This window comes from Heloderma suspectum, chromosome 3 (genome assembly GCF_057233095.1).
Source record: "Heloderma suspectum isolate Gila_16-S chromosome 3, 16-S_ref, whole genome shotgun sequence".
Taxonomy (NCBI): Eukaryota; Metazoa; Chordata; class Lepidosauria; order Squamata; family Helodermatidae; genus Heloderma; species Heloderma suspectum.
Window position 1 is genome coordinate 3,778,814 of NC_139460.1, and position 18,467 is coordinate 3,797,280.

At 50.2% G+C, this 18,467-nt stretch overlaps 1 protein-coding gene across 1 annotated transcript in view; it reads left to right on the top strand.

The window, feature by feature from the left end:
• Window positions 1–14,281: 14,281 nt before the first annotated feature.
• PDE2A (phosphodiesterase 2A) overlaps window positions 14,282–18,467 on the top strand; it is a 320,770-nt gene continuing 316,584 nt past the window's right edge. The window contains exon 1 of the mRNA XM_084842325.1: window positions 14,282–14,340. Coding sequence (XP_084698451.1) covers window positions 14,320–14,340 — 21 coding nt within the window. The 5' untranslated portion in view covers window positions 14,282–14,319. The remainder of the gene's footprint in view (window positions 14,341–18,467) is intronic.

Below are 18,467 nucleotides of genomic sequence, written 5' to 3' on the forward strand. Positions count from 1 at the left end.
GGCTTTTGCGAACCAGGGAACAGCTTCCATCGAATTTATGGGCTCTTTCTCCAGTGGGTGACTGGGTTTTGAAAGTGGATTCTTCATTTGGGGAATTAAAATACAGGTCCCTCCCCCTCCCATATCTTTCCCTTTCTCCAAACACTTGCTTCTCTCCCTCTCCTCCCCCCCCCCCACTGTGAATTGTACTTAGTAGGGGCAAGTATCTGTCATAGAGGCTTCTCTTTCTGACATCTTATTTGAAGTGCCAGCACCAAGCTGTAGGTGCAGCTCCAGTCCTTCTGAAGCCGGGAGCACTGTTTGCTCGGTGAGATAGGCAAATGGTGGCAAGATGTGAGACTTCCACCGGTCTTGAAAGCTGTGCTGTGGGTTAACTGTTTGCTTGTTAAAAGCAAGATACACAAAGGAGGAAGGGATATCTGTGGCAGAACCAGCTGAGCACGGAGTAGGCATGCAAGCTTATGAAGCTCACAGAGCTCTTCTCTGGGCAGGATGCAACGGTGTCAGGAATCTTGGGTCTTCTACAGTCTGCCTGAGGAGAGACTTGTGAATCCAAAAAGCTGGCATGCATCCCTTGTTTCTACGGCTCTACACTTCCTATTTCTGAGGACCAACACAGCTGCCACTCTTGAACACTGTACTATTTGTTTGTGATCAACTTTTTCCCTCTTATTTCTTGACCCTGTGCTGCAAATTTCCCAGCTCTTTTGAAAAATGTGTACTTTCATGAAGGGACTTTCCGGGATAGTGAAGATCTGCTCTCCAGGAGAGTGATGGCATAGAGGCAGACACTGTGTCCCTTTCACCTTTGGCGGGGCCTCTGATTCTGCGGCTTTGAGACCCACTCAAGCCAAAGCTCTGAACTCATCTTAAAGTGGATTTTGAGAGACAAGAATTTGGCGCAAGAGTTTGAGACATTGTGCATTAACCTTAAGTTCAGCTGTCGCCGTTCTCCAAGGAGGAGATAACAAAGTTCAGGTGCTTCTGAAGGAAAATCACTCCGTTCCGCCAGGCAGGCAGTTATTTTCCAGGGGAATAGAAGAGCGCTGTTTGCAGCAAGGTGTCGGTTTGCGTGAAATCTCAGAAAGAATTGACGGTCAGCCATGGCTGTCAGTTAACCTCCCTTCATCCAAAAGGGTCGCGCCTTGCAATTCCATTCTGTGGATCTTCTGTATCTTGATTGCACGGCAGCAGAAACAGAATGGGGTTCAGCAGAGTGCTCTTTATTTGCACCACTTGCCTGCCTGTGCCTTCAGTCAGGGGTGTTGAACCTCTTTCAGCTTGAGGGCTGAACTTAGTTTCCGAGAAGCTCTCAGGGGCCCTATTCCAGTGGCAGGTGGGGGCCAAGGTCAAAAGGGATGGGCCAAAATACCACCGTCTTTGAGCTCATTGTTCTTCCTGCCAATAACTAAGCCTGAGGAGAGGCATTTCAACCTTTTAGAAGGGGGAGGGGGGATGGTGCAAAACCACCAAACAGTCAGTTGGGGGAAAGGCGGAGGGGCTGAGGGAAGTGGCCGTGGCCATCTGGGGGTCAGGTTGGAACCCCAAGCAAGCCTGATTTTGCCCTGGGCTGGAGGTTCAGGAGCGCTGCCTTGAGTCCTGGAATAGTTTGCAGTCTAAGGAACATGCAATAAAACAGCCGATTAGAGGAATAAAATATGTGCAGGCTTCCGGGTGATACTAAGAAGCAGAGATGGGATTCCCCATCTTCTGTTTGCCTCAAAACTCCAATGCAGGATTGGTGGAGAGGGACATTTATAGGGGATGGAGGGTGGGAATGGGCAGTGGGGAGGTGCTTAACCCTTTTGCCACCTCCTGATTCTGCCCTGCGTATCCCCTCGCGTTCCAGTGTTGCTAAGCGCCTTTCCCCCCAGCTGGGCTTCCAAGATGGGAAGGGAATACAGCTTGTGGGGAGGGAATGGCCAGAGGGGGGCACTTGCAGAGCTAAGCAGCCCCTCTCCAGCCTGCCAGTTCTTCTTCACAAGCGTAGGCTTGGGAACCCTCCTTTGCTGAGCCCTTCTGCCCTCCTCCTTGGTTATTGGCTGATCCCTGCCCTGCCAGCCCAAAGGCAGCCGAAGCCTGGCGCTCTTCTGATGCGTCCAACGAGACTGGAGCTTCAGCTTTAGCCAGTCTGCAGCAGGGTGTTCCACAGCCACGTGGCAGCCATCCAGAATGGAAACCCGTCGCACCAGCGCCAGAGATAGCTGATGCTCGCGCAGCGTAACTTGCATTAGTGCAAGTGCTGGCTTGGATACTGCCCTTGGTGTCTGAACACAGTACATGGTTGCAATGGGGCTCTTGCTTCTGCAAGAGAATCGGAGTGGGATCTGTGGGGCTGTGGTTTATCTCCCACCCCTCCAGTCTATGTCTAGGAAGACATCTCCATGGCACTTGGCCTTCACATGCTCCGACAGGCCTTTCAGAGACATGGAAATGATTGCTTGGTGATCTCACATTCTCCCTGCATAAATGGGCAGGACAGGAACAGGAGTGTAGAGGGTGGTGGTGTGTGGATGCTCATTTGGAATGGGCTTGGTTCCCTGTAGCTATGACGGCTGAAGTCCATGGTCCTCATGAAAGCTCTCTGTCCATCACACTTTTGTGGCGGTCATATTGGGTTGGATCTAGACCAGGTTAGTTGGAATCAATGGGAACTGAGTAAACACATGACTAATTTCTTCTTCTTCTTCTTCTTCTTTTGTGTAACTACAACAACAACAACAACAACAACAACATATATGTACTGCTTAATATTAAAAATCTCCAAGCAGTTCACATACCAATATTAAAAATCACATTTAGATACATTATTAAAACACTGTTAAAAAGCAATTTCAACTGCAACAACAAAACCAATATATTTAAAATACACTATTAAAGACAATTTAAAGACGACAACAACAATACAAAACAATACAAAAAGCAGTGCAAGTAAGCAGCATATGATCAATTGCAGTTACTTGCAAGCCAGAGGAGGCCTCGGTGAACAAGTGCATTTCCAGGAGGCATCTGAAACATGCCACATTTTCTGCCTCCCGAACAGGATGGGGAGGGTTTTCCGGAGGGCGGGTGCCTCCACTGAGAAGGCCATCGAGGTATTACATGGTGACATTCAGTTGGTCGTGGAACAGCCAGCAAGGCCTCCTCTGAAGATCTTAACAGTCGGCTTGGCGTTTATAAAGGGAGGGGGTCTGTGAGATGTCCTGGTCCCAAGGCATTTAGGGCTTTGTATGACAACGACATAACCTTGAACGTGGCTCGGTAGCTCATAGGCCACCAGCGCAGTTCTTTTAACTCGGGTGTTATGTGAGTGTGGCTGGGTGTCCCAGCGAGCACCCTGGCTGCTGCATTCTGCACAAACAGCAGCTTCTGAACCAGGCACATGGGCAGCCCCACACAGAGCATGTTACAGTAGCCTCATTGTGAGGTTGCCAGTGCATGGGTCACCGTGGCCAGGCTGTCCCTGTCTAGCAACAGGTGTAGTTGGCACACCAACCAAAGTGGGTACCTATCCCATTGTTTTCACTGGGACCTTGGTCCAGCTAACATAGTCTGGATCCGACTCATTTTGTGTTCCTTGCATTTTTGTGAACACCACCCAAAAAACTATGATCATGTCCCAGAAAGAGCTCTCAACCCTCACACGTAGATCTCAACCACACGCTTAAACTGGTTTGATTGGAATTCCCTCTCCCCAGGGAATCTTGGGAAATGGTTCTGTGGGTGCCAGGGGTGGGGAATTATAGGAATCTCTTAACTTCGCATCCTCGGCACCCTCACTGAACTACAATTCCCAGGTTTCCTTGGGGAAGCCATCACAGTCACACTGGCACAAAAGGGATATAAACTCGTAATAAATATATGGCCTTATTGACTGCGGTGTGGCTTCCTTTAGCCCTGTGCGTTCTGGCTTTGCTGACTATTTATCCCACCTACTGCACCATTTTCCCTATTGTTGCTTTCAATTTTTTAGTCCTGTGGTTGTGCTGGTGCTTGCCTGTGCAACTGAGGAGGTAAAATTTGGACTGCTTAATGCAGCATTTTTTTTTAAAAAGGGGGATGTCTATCTGCATGTAGCAGCCAGTGTGGTATAGTGGGTTGAAGGTTGGACTGGGGCAGCGGGAGACCCAAGTTCTAGTCCCCACTTGGCCATGAAGCTCACTGGGTGACTTTGGGCCAGTCACTGACTCTCAGCGTAACCTAACTCACAGGGTTGTTGTGAGGATAAAGTGGAGAGGAGGATCATGTACACTGCCTTCGGTTCTTTGCAAGAGGGAAAAGGCATAATATAAATGTAACAATAAATAAAAATAAATAAAAATAGATTATCCTTCCCCAACCTGGCCCCTACAGAGAATGCTGCGAGCTGCAGTTGAGTGGATCTGAAGGGCACCAGGTTGTGGACGGCTGTTACAGATGTAGCTCTCATGCCATTTCTCCAACTCTCCCCCCTCCCCCCTGCCCCCAGCAACTGACAGTGAACCAGCCTGTTTGGCTTGGGCTGTGCAGACAGAGTGAACCACGGGGCAAAATTGCGACGCTCATGGCTTGGATTTGCCAGCATCATGCAGCCACAGTGCCAGTGCGCTGCTGGGCAAGAAATAAAACAGCCCATGAGAGCTGTTTATAGTGGAGCCACATATATCCGGCTCTTCCCGAGCCTGTTGCTGACGGGTGTCACTTTCGCAGAACGGTGTCTGTTTCATAGAAGGGTGCCAATTCTTCACGCCCTTGGAGGAACGGTGGATGGGGATGCAGTTACAGCGAAAGCTCTGTTTGCAGGAGCTCTCGAGTCCAGGGCCTTGTGTGGTCATGCCTGTGGAATGCCACCGCTGTCCTAGCATCTCCCTCCCTCCCACCCCCACCTTGCTGATTTATTTTTTAAATCGAGAAGGGAGTATTTGGCAGGAGACATGGAAAGAGAGGGAGCCACTTGGGTCCGCTTCTGCACTGAATCTGAGCCCTTTCATCCCTTGTCAGTTGTAGGGGGCCTGGCTCCTTTTAAAAAAGCAACAGCCCTGGTATCACGACGTGTGGGGCAGAAGGACACCCAGTGTGTGCGCTGAAAGAGCAAGTCTATAGGGGTGGGGAACCTCCGATCTGCAGGCCTGATAAGGACCTCAGAGGTTCCCTATTGGCCTGTGGCAGCTTGGCTCCCTCCTTTGTCTAGAATGAAAGACTTCACCAGGCGCAGCTTCTCCCATTACTGTCATACTAAGATGAGAAAAGTAGCACCTACCAAAATTCTCCCATCCATACAATTATCTCTCAGGATTTAGACCTGGCTGGTCTACACAGAGCATAAGTGTGTGTGTGTGTGACATTGATACTCTGCCTTCTCATGCAAAGAGCCTAAGGTGGTGCACATGACCCTCTCCATTTTATCCTCACAGCAACCCTGCGAGGTAAGATACGCTGAGAGTGAGTGACTGGCCCAAAGTCCCCCAGTGAGCTTCATGGCCTAGTGAGAACTAGAGCCTGGCTGTCCCCAGTCCAGCCTAAGTATGTGCTACCAGTGGTCAATTCTGAAGTGCAGGCACTCATCATGACAGTCTCTGCAGCCACGCCCCCAAGGAGAATCCAGAAGTGCAGGCAGCTGTTCTCTCCATATCAACAAACCGGTTCTAGCAGTTTTAATTTCCACCAGGAGCATTAGGTTTGTAACGTTAATGGGTCTTAATTGTCCATTTAACACCAAGCTACCCATGATACTTTGCATTCCAACAGGAAACAATATATTGTTATTGGGAAAATTCACACAGACACACACACACCCGCCCCAGCTTCTGTGCGAGAATTGCAGCTAAGCTCCGAGGGGACAGGGAAGTCTGAGGGGGGTGGCAGATGGCATCAGCATCCCTGCTGATGAAGGTGTGTTGGGCGGCATTCCTGTGCGCCCTGGCATTCTTCCCCCCTATCCTCTCACCCTCTGGAAACTGCCCGGCGCGCTGTTGGCACACCTCCATCAGCATCTGCAGAGTGCGCTCCCCGTCCAGCAAAAAGAACTGGCACCGTCCTCCTCATGGGGTTGCAGAAGACTGTAAAGTGCTTTGCAGTTAGGAATGGCAGTCGTGACTACGCTGTCCCGTTGGCTCGCGCCCTCCACTTTTATGGCGAACAAATGTTCTGTTCCACAAAAGGAGTGTGATGGGGGAGAATCGTGTGCGGTCACTGAGAAGGTTACTACTGTGGCTTGTCAACCTGCTGGCCCCCTCCTCTCCCTAATCCAGCTCCCTCCCACCGCACGCACACACACAGTTCCCTCCCCCCCCCCGCCGCCTTTGGCAAAACCCTCCCTGTTCGCTCGGGACCCCGAAGGCACAGCTGCTCCAGGAGTCAGGCCACCCTGCTGTCGCTTGTCAGGGATCCGTTCTGTTCTGGCAACCGGCCTTCACACCAGTCATGCCAGGAAAAGGAGCTGGAGCCTTGGGGAGCTGGCAGGGCCGGGATCCCGCCGATGGCAACGGGTGGAGGCGCTTTGTTCGCGTTAATGGGCCGTGCGGCTATTTCATTGCCCCTGGGGCACCGCTCGACAGATGTGGCGGCAGGCCAAGGGAACCCGGCAAGCTGCAAACCCAGGACAAGCCAGCTCCAGAGTGGCCAGGTCAGGAGGCACCCCGCTGTCATGTGTGTTATTTTGGTCACTGCCTCATCAGTCACCAGCGGACAGGCCTGGCTTCGCACGGAGGGCAGTAGCCCTGTGATTCACACAGCAAAGCCTTTGAGCCTTCACAGCGGCCAGGGTTGGACACGTTGTGCCCAGGATGTCTGGGGGAAGCCCTGCCCACGGGCACCCCTAATCCTGGCCTCTGCCAACATTGCCCCGAGAGCCTCTTGAGGCTCTGTCTTCTGTGCGCCTTGGGGGTGGGGTGGCCCAAAGCAGGGGGAGGCATACCACTCCATCTCTTGGCGTGCTGAGCTTCCCCGGCTTCAAACTGTCTGCAAAGTGATGTACTAGTTGGGGAGGTCCCACCTGCTGGCTGAAGTTGTTACTGCAAGCTTCGGGTATAAGGACACATTTAAATGAATGTAAATCAATTAATGTATTTTCAAAACAAAATAACCCCGAGGTGCACACCCCTAGGGTCCCCTTAGTGTACATGCCAAGTTTCAGGCATCTAGGGTTCACAGTCTTGAAGCCATGGTGTGGACGGACAGACCGATCACTATTATAATTAACTGTTATGTAAACTGTCTAGAATAGCCTCGTGTGGCGCAGAGTGGTAGGTGGCAGTATTGCAGCCGAAACTCTCCCCACGACCTGAGTTCGATCCCAGCAGAAGCTGGTTTTCAGGTAGCCGGCTCAGGTCGACTCAGCCCTCCATCCTTCCGAGGTCGGTAAAATGAGTACCCAGCTTGCTGGGGAAAAGGTAGTCACGACTGGGGAAGGCAATGGCAAACCACCCCGCTATATACAGTCTGCCAGGAAAATGCCGAGGAAAAACGGCGTCCCTCTAGGGGTCAGTAATGAATGACTCGGTGCTTGTACAAGAGGAACTTTTCCTTTTCAAACTTTCTAGAAGACAAATTCCTCAAGCCAAACTTTGGAGAGGTGAAAAGGGGAACCAGAGTTATGACTGAGCTGGGTGGGGGAGTTGGGGTAGGGAAGAAGAGTTGTATCTCTCCTTTCCTGCTGGCAAGAAGCATTCTGCCCAGGGAGACCAAGGCAGGCGGGCGGGGGGCTCTTATTGGGGTCTCTCCCAAGGGGAACTGGTGCGTTGTGTGTGAGCTGGTAGTGGTGGTGAGATGACAGGTTTTGGCTTCATTGCAGCAGTGTTTCAAAGGCAGCCCTATTCCCATGGGAGGAAAACTACATTCTCCTTGCCCCATTGCAGTGTTTGTTATTCCCAGGGGCTGGTTATTCCCTGTTCCAGCAGAGAATTTTTTAAAAAAATTATTATTACATCTATATCCCACTGTATTTCCTCATGCAAGGAATCCAGGGCGGCTTACGTAATCTTCCTACCCATTTTATCCTCACAACAACCCTGTGAGGTAGGTCAGGATGAGAGGCAGTGACTGGCCCAAAGCCACCTTGTGAGTTTCATGGCAGAGGGGGAGCCAGAACCCAGGTCTCCCCATTCCCAGGCCATCACTCTAACCACTACACCACACTGGCTTTTCACTTTGTCCCATAGAACCTGAGTGGCCCCCAAAGCATTCTAGGGGAGAATATACCGATTTTGCATTCTGGGTTACAGTAGAAGGTGGGTAGGGCGAAAATGTGCCCTGGCCTCAACACAGATATTGCTGATTTCTGTGCCTGGGGACAAAGGCATCTGGTCCTCCCCCGGTATTGGCCCTGAATGCAGTCTGTTTTGTGACCACAAGCACAGCGGCTGATTTAGGCAGGGACGGAAGCTGCAGTAGCGCTGTAGTCATCTTCTCTCGAGGGGATGGTGATTTCAAACCCTCTGGCTCTTTGGTAACAGCCGCCACGGAGGCAAGCGCTCGCTAACCGGACCAGCAGTGTTGAACGACAGACGTCTCAAAGGCATCAACTGATATCTGTGTGCCACGGTTGTTGCTCGAGCAAATCTACCTTTTGGATAATCTGTTCAGAAAAGCTCACTGCTTTCTCGTTAAGTGGCATGCTTTTAAAATAAAATAAAATAAAATTGCAGTTAAAGCCTTTGTTGATTGCACTGATTTAACTGTTTAAAAGCGTAGAGTCCTAAAAACTTTATTAAAATCCTCACATTAAACTTGTCTAGTGCCCTCCTTTTTTATCATTTAAGTATGTGTTTGGCCTTCTGGGGTGATTTCTTTTGTTTTGCTCTGCTGCTCTGTGTTTTAATCTGTCTTTCTAATTTAATTATGTTTTTAACTGACTGCCATTTTTAACTGCTCTTATCCGATTTCACTGTGATATTGCTTACTTGCTTGGGGATTAGTTTATTGATTTTATTGTGGATTTTATTGTTGGGCATTTTTTTAAGGGAAAGAGGGTTATACATGGAATAAATGAATGAATATTTTAAGCCCCCCACCCCCAGTCTCTAGAGGCTTAATCCTGATTTCCCCCAAGCCCATATAAAAAGGTTTGGCATCCGCCGGTCCCGCTCTGGTGAGTTTTTAGGAGGAGGTGGTTCCCCACTGTGGGATCAGTGATCGATAAGGCCTCTTCCACGCTAGATCCCCTGCTCCACATGCAGAAGGTCCCAGGTTCAAATGCTGGCATCTCCTGTTTAAAAGACCTCAGGTGGCAGTAGCATAGCCACTTACACATTGCTAAGTAAGAGGACAAAAGGGGATACCAATTTGCATGACTTTTGCATATGCAGATTATATATATAGATAGGTGCAAACTGAGAACTGGCAACTATTACTCGAATAGAAATGCAAGACTTCTCCCGCTAGTAGGGAAGGCTGACTGGGTGACCTGTGGGCCCGCCCCATCTGCTGACCCGGGGGCTACTGCGAGGCCCCTGCCTGCTCCTCATCCTGATAGTTCCTTGACCTTAAACCAGAGCTTGGGCTGGACAGGCCATCACACAGAGGACACCTTCAGAGAGAGGACTGTCCTCTGCCAGGTCTCCAGAAGAGAGGACCGCCTTGTGAAAAGTAGGATGGCAGGGTGCCATTTTGGATGCTGTGTTGCATGGGGCCTGTGGACGGATCTGTCTCCACTGCCGAGCCAGGACGCAAAGTCTCCTGTGGTCGCTCGGGAGGCTGCTGTGCCGTCCAGGGGCGTCGCGCACACAGGGAGGCCGTGTGGCGTCGCTGTGCTGCTCTGACTGCTTCCTGCTTAGCAGGCAATCAAAGCGGCACAGAGGTGCTCTCTGAGCTGGGCCATCCAGCCTCGCTCGGGGGAATCCCTTCTCCCGCTGGAAAGTCATGAGCTGGCCAAAAAGAGGCCTGGGAGAGGCTTACCAAAGCCTCGCTCAAGGAACATTGGCACCCTTTGGCTCACGGAGGAAAATAGTCCAGGCATCAGCCTTGAACTGGCCTCTGAAAGGTGGAGCAAAGGTGAGGCAACGGTGAGGTCGCTGTTCAGGTTTCCCACAGGCCTGCTGGGAATGGCGTGGTCCTGACCTGCTGTTCTGCCTTTCAGCCTCCTGATTATTACACACACACACACACACACACGTTCGGATACATATCTAGGAGCGGAGTCCAGCTGCTGTGTTTCCCCTAACGGCATTCGGCAGGTGACAAAGGCACAGCTGCAGAGACCCTGTCGGCTCCTGGGGCAGGACAAGGCGTGTCCCTCAGATCACTTGAATTGCATAGCCATGTCGCTGGCATCTTTCACTCGCTGGACCCCACTTTGGGGAAGGACCATAGCTCAGTAGCAGGGCCCCTGCTCTGCATGCAAGAGGTCCCCGCTTCAGTCCCCGGCAGCATCTCCAAGTAGGGCTGGGAAGGAATCCTGCCTGAAACCCGGGACTGCTGCTGCTGCCCGTCAGTGCTGGCAATGCTGGGCTAGATGGACCAAGGGCCTGACTCAGGAGAAGGCCGCTTCCTAGTCCCTATGCATGTCGTATCCACAATATTCAAAAGGCGCCTGCCTCAGAAAGGCACATTACAGGATGAAAAGGCATCATGTGTGCCCCTATGGGGAATCTAGGTGACACTGGCCCTGGCAAACGTCTCGGATAGGACTGCGCTTGCTTTCCTGCCCCAAGCAACCTGTGTGTGTGTCCACAACCGGGCTAGTGCTCCTGCTACCCTGGGGTGTGTTGCTGATTGGCTTGCTTCGCAGGAGAACTTTGGAGGCCTTCGCTTCAAAAAAAATGGTTTCCTAGCCACCTTGGAAAATGTGTCCCACCATCTGTTGCGTGTGATACAGAGATCACACCTCGCTATGGGTTTTGTCAGTCTGAATTTATTCTGCGATCGTGTGAATTGCGCAGCATGCACACACACAAATGGCTGTAGGGCACTGCTGTCAGCGTGCTCCGCATCTCAGCTTTAGTGTAGTTTAGTTTTTCAAAAAGAAGTTTCTATCCCTCATGACCACAGTTATATTTGACCATGAATGGGGATAATGCCTGATAAAAACTTAGACATCAAAGGTGTGTGTGTGTGTGTGTGTGTGTGTAGTGTGGGGATCAGTGCCTGACACCTCTTCTTGCCCTTCTCTGTGCCTGTCAGGACCGTGAAGAGCTTCGACCCACTCCCTGTTACCCAAGTTTTAACCTGGCAGCATTGTCAACGGGGAATTTGGTTAATTGATGCCAATGGAGGGCTCCCCACCTTTTTTTAGCCTGTGTGGGGAGGGGGAATTTAAAGAAAAAAAGTGGCTGGGTAGAAAGGAAGGTTGAAATCTCTCCTACCCATGCACAGTAGTCCCAATCCAGATCTGAGACCTGCACACTTACACAGAAGTAAATAAAAGAGCAAGGCTCAGCTGCATGCTACGTATTTAATGTGGCATGTAATTTAGCCCTGATGAGTTTGGCACTTGCTGAGGCTGGCTGAGGATGATGGGAGTTGTGGTCCAACATATCTGGAGGGCAGCAGATTGGGGTGGGCCTTGCCACACCATACGCTCGATGGCTTTGGGATTTGTTGCTGTCTTCTCTTGGAAGAAACATCCAGCACAGCCAAAGGGGTTGACGTAAGTGGCTTTTAAGAACATATACTTTGCCAGGCTGGGCCAGAGCAAAGGCCCATCTCCTGCCCAGCACTTTGCCCCTGACAGGGGTCAGCCAGTCGTGCCTGGAAGTTAAGAGGCAGAGTATGAAGGCAAAAGCCTTCTGCTGTTGCTTGGCCCTGCCCTGCTGTTCAGAGATATTCCACCTCTGAGGTTCCATTTATCCGTAGGCATTGGTGGAACTAAGCCACTCCTTCTCAGCCTCAACGCCCCCCCCCCCCATCTGCAATATAGCGATATGGGAGCTGCAACAAAATGTCACAATCAGGGGCTTCTTATGTAGTCAAGGGTACCAGTATGGTGTGCAGGCCAACCATGCCCCGCTCCCAGGAAACTCTGCTCCATCTCCCCCTCTTCAGTCAGTCGACATCTGGCTGTTTTCAGGCTGTCCTGCCCTTAGGATTCCCTCTCCCTGGAAAAGATTTTGTGCACTTCGGTAAACCTTTGTGTTGTGTGGGTGGTGTTGTTTGGCTGCATAAGGATCAACACTCATTGGAGAATTAGCTTGCTATTGGCCATGCTGGCTGCGGATGATGGGAGTTGTAGTCCAATGCATCAGGGGGCACAAGGTTGAGGAAGGCTGGGATGTAGGATATTTTATTTATTTATTTATTTACTTACTTACTTACTTACTTACAATATTTGTATACCGCTCCACATCCAAAATTTTGGAGCAGTGAACAGCAGATAGAATAAAAGAATAAAAACCATGTTAAAATAATTACTAGTTTAAAAAAGAAACAGAGTTCTGCTTAACCGAGAATAAGACCAGCCTATCTCGCCGGAGATGGGGATCCTCATGACTCGGAAAATACTGGTCCGCCGTGGAATCCACAGGTTGGATTCATAGAAGTCCAAAGTCATTTGAATCCATTGTGGATTCTCTGACATCCGTCTGTAGCATAATACTTGCCCACCTCGCAAGTGTGTTGTATTACTGAGAGAACATATGTGACGAGGACGTAACAATTTAGAGAGCAATCCTAGACAAAGACAAAGACTTTAGACAAAGTCCTACAGCTCCCAGCATGGCCCAGCCAGATATGCTGGCTGGGGCATACTGGAAGTTGTAGGACTTTTCTCTGTCTAAACATGCATAGGATTGTGCCCCTAAAGTGCTATATAAATGTCGCATGTTATTAACTAGGCATTGAATGAAGAAGTGGTTTTCTTGGTTTGTCTAGAAGCTGGTTGCCAACGCAGTGACCCAGCTAGGCCATTTTAGACCCAGGACTGAATGATCTCATGGGAGCCCCTTGTAGATGGCATATTACTTCAGCTGTGAAGCACACAACTAACGTTTTACTTCACACACACACCCAACCACCATCCCATGCTTTACGATTGCTTCTACATTCCTTGATCTGTTAGAATAATAAAAGCAAAACTGTTTGCCTATCCTGATTTAAAAATGAAAAACAAACAAACTCCTGCGCATGTGTAGGTTTGCATTTTAAAGTCGCTTAAATCATAGCACTGCCATGAGTGCAGGAATAAAATGGAGTTTGCTTCCGCTGTCCGCATCACCTTGGGGTGGCCATTTTGGGAGACCCCTGGGCTGCGACGCCCTGGAATCTGCATCCAAGGTCCAGCCCTCGCTGCACCACTTGGCCAGTCTGTTTCGTTGGCTGATCAGGGGGCGGGGTGGGGGGAACAACAGATATTTCCCCCTACCCACTTTCTCTGGACCATGTGTAATTCTGTGGGGGCAGGGTCATCCTTATTTCTTGTGACTGATGGGGCCTCAGCTCCATGAAATTGCTAGTCTTTCTGTTGCAAAGCCATTGACGCTAGTGCCCATCATGAGCTCCAGTGCCAGTGAGTTCCATAGGTTGACTGTGTGAAGAAGTAATTCAAATAACTGCTTGGAGGAGGATGCAAGGAGTGGGTGATGAACTGACTTCAAGTGGCCAGACAGGAAACCCCGCCCCCGCCTCTGTGCTGCAAGTGCATAACAGAGCTCCGTAGAGGTGAGGAGAACGTTCTGTAGAATTACTTCCAAGGTTGCACCATGAGGTTATGCGATCGCCGTAGGAGCCCAGATATTGACGTACCAAGCCCATAACTCTGCACGCCTCAGTCAGAAGAGCAACCTGCGCACGACGTGCTTATTCATGTAAGAGAGAGCATTGATGCTACTTTCGAAGTTTTATTTTTCTCTTTTTTAAGAAAAGCGTTTTCAGGGGTGAATTTAGAGCGGGAGAAGCAGCAAGGAGGTTTCAACCCTGTCGCCAGCTGGCCCCCGAAATGCAGGCTCGTACTTGAAGGGGGCAGGGGCAGGGGAAGCCGTGTTCTGGAGCAGTGCTCGTGCATTTCAGCGGGGCTTGTGCAGGAAAACCCGTTCAGAGGGGATTGTGCCCCACCTCAGGAGGAGGAGACGCTCCCTAGCGGAAAAGCCAGAGGGAGGCTGAGGGGCGCTCCCCGCGGAGTCCGGGCGGGCGGGCGAGGGGCTCCCTTGGCTGTGCTCCCTGGCCCCTGCCTGCCCTGCCTCCCTCGCCCAGTGCCTTCGTTCCGCGCGCGCATCATCGCCAGCCGAGGCGGCCGCTATCTGAGTGGGAACTGCCGTGCAGACAGGAGAGATTCCGGCTGGAGATTGGAGGAAGTGGGCAGGACGAGCCCTCTTGCAGTGGCTGGCAGGCTGAGCCTGCCTCTCCTTCACCGCCTCAGCACTTTCGGGGAATCCGCCAGACCGGCCGGATTGCTGGGGATGGGCTCCGGACATGGACACCTTCTCCGAGAGTGTAAGGGTCTTTCTGTTGCCAATGCATAGAAGCACTTCGGAGGACTGTTCTGAACTGCAGGCTCCGGGCTGCGGTGGAATTCCTCGCCCCTCTTAACTTGCTCTCTGTTCTTGCTGTTTTCCTTGGTCTTGGGGGTTGTTTTATTTCATGCATTATTTCAACAGTTATCGTTGTTTTGATTCATGCATATCCTTTAAAAAATGCTCTCTGTCTTTCCTGCTTGCCATCCCCTTTGACAGATGTGTACTAAGTCAAATACAGCTTCCCGTATTTATTTTTTTTAAAGGGGAGTGTGGGCGTGTGTCTGTGTGTAAGGTCGCACACCCATAGTTGTGTCAGCTGTGCTTTGCCACCCCTTGCTTTATTCTGCCGAGAAGGCATCAGTCAGTTGCCCCTCAATCTGGTGCCCTCCAGCTGTTTTGGACTTTAACTCCCATCATCCCCAGCCATGGGAGTTGTAGCCCAAAACATCTGGAGGGAACCAGGTTGGGAGAGACTGGTATAGATGAACAAGTACTGCTGAGCAGTATGGAGAGAGACAACGGAGCATTGATTTGTTGTGAGGCTGAGCTCTTCTCTCAGGACCACTGGCATAGCATTCCCTTACGCCTCTTGCTAGCTAGAAATAATGTTCATTAGCGCTTGATCATCTATGTGTCCCCCCAGAATTGCACTCCTTTCTCCTGCTGCTGCTGCTGCTGTGACTGCTGTATCCTGCTGTTGCTCTGGATCCAAGGAGCCAGGCTGGCATTGTTCTCCATCTGCCCACCTCTACCTAAAATAGGATGAAAATGGTTATTGTTCCAGCTGAGATTCTTTGAAAATGATGTTTCTGATAATGAAAGGGTGTTTTTCTTGGATGAGTGGGTTTTGCTTCATGGTTAGGGTTTGTCTGAGGGCCGTATTTAGGGTTAGGGATCCCATTTCTCTCTGGGCCGATTGGCTGGTGACTTTACAAAGATTAGCCAGTGACTTTAGAGAGAGGCAGTTGACCTTCCGTGTATCATGGGACTTGGCTTCCTTGTTTAAGTTGTCTGGTTCGCAGGGCACGTTGGCATAGTGTTTCTTGTTAAGTTCGTCTCTCTGCTTGTAACAGGCTGTGAATTAAGTCGATTTGACTGGAGGCAGAGCAAAGCTGGCGTGTGGTGGATCTCTTCCACCTCTAATGATTCTGTGAGAGTTTTCCCACCAAGCTCCTTCCCAGACCTGGATTTTTTTGTGATTCTAGCAGAGATGTTCATGTACTGCCTGCTTTTGATCAGTGACGTGTACTAGATGTCAATGCATGGGATAAGGTTAATGGAGCCGCCCTGTGGCAATTGTCACCTGCGAAGCCTTACCCAGTGTGTACTCCAGATGTTTTGACTACAACTCCCACTAGCCCCCAGCCAGCATGGCCAATGTTCAGGGATTATGGCAGTTGCAGTACAAAACATCTGGAGGGCATCGAGTTGCGTAGCCCTGGCTTAGGTGGACAGGTGTATCATTATATCGAGGATCCTGCTGAAAGGGAATGTGATAAAAGGCATGATTCAATGTGGGATGAGTGTTTATTGGCTGTCTGTCGTCTCCAGCTTTTGGGAGACAGCTAACAAAAGGAGAAGAGAGAAATTGTCTTTTGGGGCTTTACCTGCAGTGGTGCTGGGGGACCGATTAAGCACCCCCACTTCACCCCACCCCATCTCTCATCACCACTCTGCTCAATTTTTTAAAAAGCATTCGGATTTTGTTACATATGGTTGTGTATAATACGTAGTAGTCAATGATACTATACCTTGATTTCTATTGAGGCATTTCATGCTTTATGAAGCACCGAGGGTATACTGGTATTTGACACAGTAAGCATGTTCAGAGAATCAAATCCTGGTTTAGTAGTTAGCTGTAGTTTCCTGTTGTGTCCAAACTGGGAGACGATAGTTAATCGCTTCCAAACAAGCCAGGATATGAAGGTGTAGTTTAAAGCTGGCTTCCAAATCCTGGCTTGTTCAGAAGCATTAACTATAGTGTCCACTTCAGAAGTAATGGGAAGCTATGATTAACTGCAGCTTTCAGGCTTGTTCACTTGCTTGTGCAAAGGGGGGACCAAAGCTGGCAGAAAAAAGAGCCGCAGCCGGGTGCATGAAGCTTGTGTGTATCCTGGCTTTTAAAGCTAGGACTGATAATCCAAACATGGCCACTGTGTGAAGGGGAGACACATGTCCCCAAACAACCAATGTCAGGGACCGTGATTGGCTGCAACTCCCTGATTCATGTGCTACCTCCTCTTCATATTTGTCCCTCTTTACTGTGGTGAACACCAGTGTATCTGGGCTGCCTCGTAAAGTGTGAAGAGCCCCACGGCGGGTTTCATTCCTAACGTGTGTCACTCAGTGAATATCTGAGGGAGCAGCTCTCACTGGCTGCAGCTGAGGGGCTCGCAAGATGGCGCACTCCCCTGAGGAAAAACACTCCCTCCACATGGAGCTAGCCTGTCGGTAAGAAAGCTAGGCTGGATGGCGACCTCTTCGTCCTGAGGTGCTAGTTTTCTATGGACAGAGTATCGCTGTGCAGCGGAGAGTTAATTCACGTGTCATGTTACAGCCCCTGGTACAGTTTTACCACCTCAGTCAGTGAGAACTATTCAGTTGTTTAAACCATTTTGAAGGCCAGCCAAACAATCAGGGTGGCGTACAATAAGGACGATAAAGCACCAGTGGAAAAATGTAACCAGGCCTGAGGCCAAGGGTGCAGAGCCTCTTTCAGTCCAAGGGCCAAATTCCATTTCGGAGAAGCTCTCGGGGGCCGCATTCTGCCGGTGGGTGGGGCCTAATGCAAAAGGGGCAGGGCCAAAATACCAAAAATACCAGATATATTTTAGCTTAAAGCTCTTACTGCCCAGAACTAAGCCTTAGGAGAGGCATTTCAACCTTTTAGAGTGCGGGGAAAATGGTGCAAAAGCCAGGAAACCACCCAACGTTCAGTGGTCAGGGGAAAGGGGGTGGGGCCAGGGAAGGGGCGTGGCCTTCTGGGGAACCCCAGAGGGCCAGATTTGCCCCCTGGGCCTGCACTTCCTCACCTCTGCCTCAGGCGCTGACCAAACAGAGATTTTTGCCTAAGACAAGCGAATTTACAAGTAGGGAAACAAACGCCTTGGTGAGGATGGACCGATCAAAACAGACCCTGACCCTGATCCATCGGTGCTGCCCTCTCTGAAGTGAGTGTTTCCAAGTGGCTGGAGAGGGTGCCGCCCACCAAGTTTCAGCCTGCTAAGACGGCTGACTGCAGGCCGGGGGTGGGGGGGCTGCACCAAAGGATGCTGAAGCGCAAACAAATTCAAGGGTGGTTTCCGGCACTCTGAGGTGCAGGAGAAAACAGGAAATGCAAGCATCTCCCGCTTCCTGTTTCCCTGCTTCCCCATAGCATTAATGATGTAATTCTGCATTTCCCCTTTCGGAGAGAGGTGGCAGTTGTCCCCAGGCGTTGGGGACTTCTGTATCTCAACCCCAACAGGAGAAGCAGACGCTCCATAGCAAAACTTGAAGAGAAGCCTGGATGCTGCTTGTTCCTGCCCTGGAAAGTACACCGGCGGCCTAGGAATCAGCATGTTTCTTGTGTCTGATCATGGTGACCAAACATTCACACTTCAGTTGGCTGGGGCATCCCACACACCAGTCTTAAGCACATTTATGTCCCAGTTCTAAATATTAATTTACTTATTTATCACACCAAGAAGATTCTGCTATAATCGCTGATGCAGGCTCCAGCAGTTCATATGGAACCCTGTGCTCCTTTTTTAAAAAAGTGAGTTTCTAGTCCGCATTGATGTGGAGGAAAAGCCGATATTGCTTTTATTATCTGCAAGCAAGGGTCAAGATTCTTAGAAGGTGGGTCATTATTATTAGCCCCATATTGGAGTTGGGGTGGGGGGAAGCTGTGGCTGAGAGAGAGGGGCTTATTTATTTATTTCATTTCTATACCGCCCAATAGCCGAAGCTCTCTGGGCGGTTCACAAAAATTAAAAACAAACAACACACAATAAAACAATTTAAAATATATAGAACATTAAAACCACAATATAACAATACAACCACAATAAAACCTAGCAGCAGTGCAGGAATTTAAAATACAGATTTAAAACAGCAAAGACA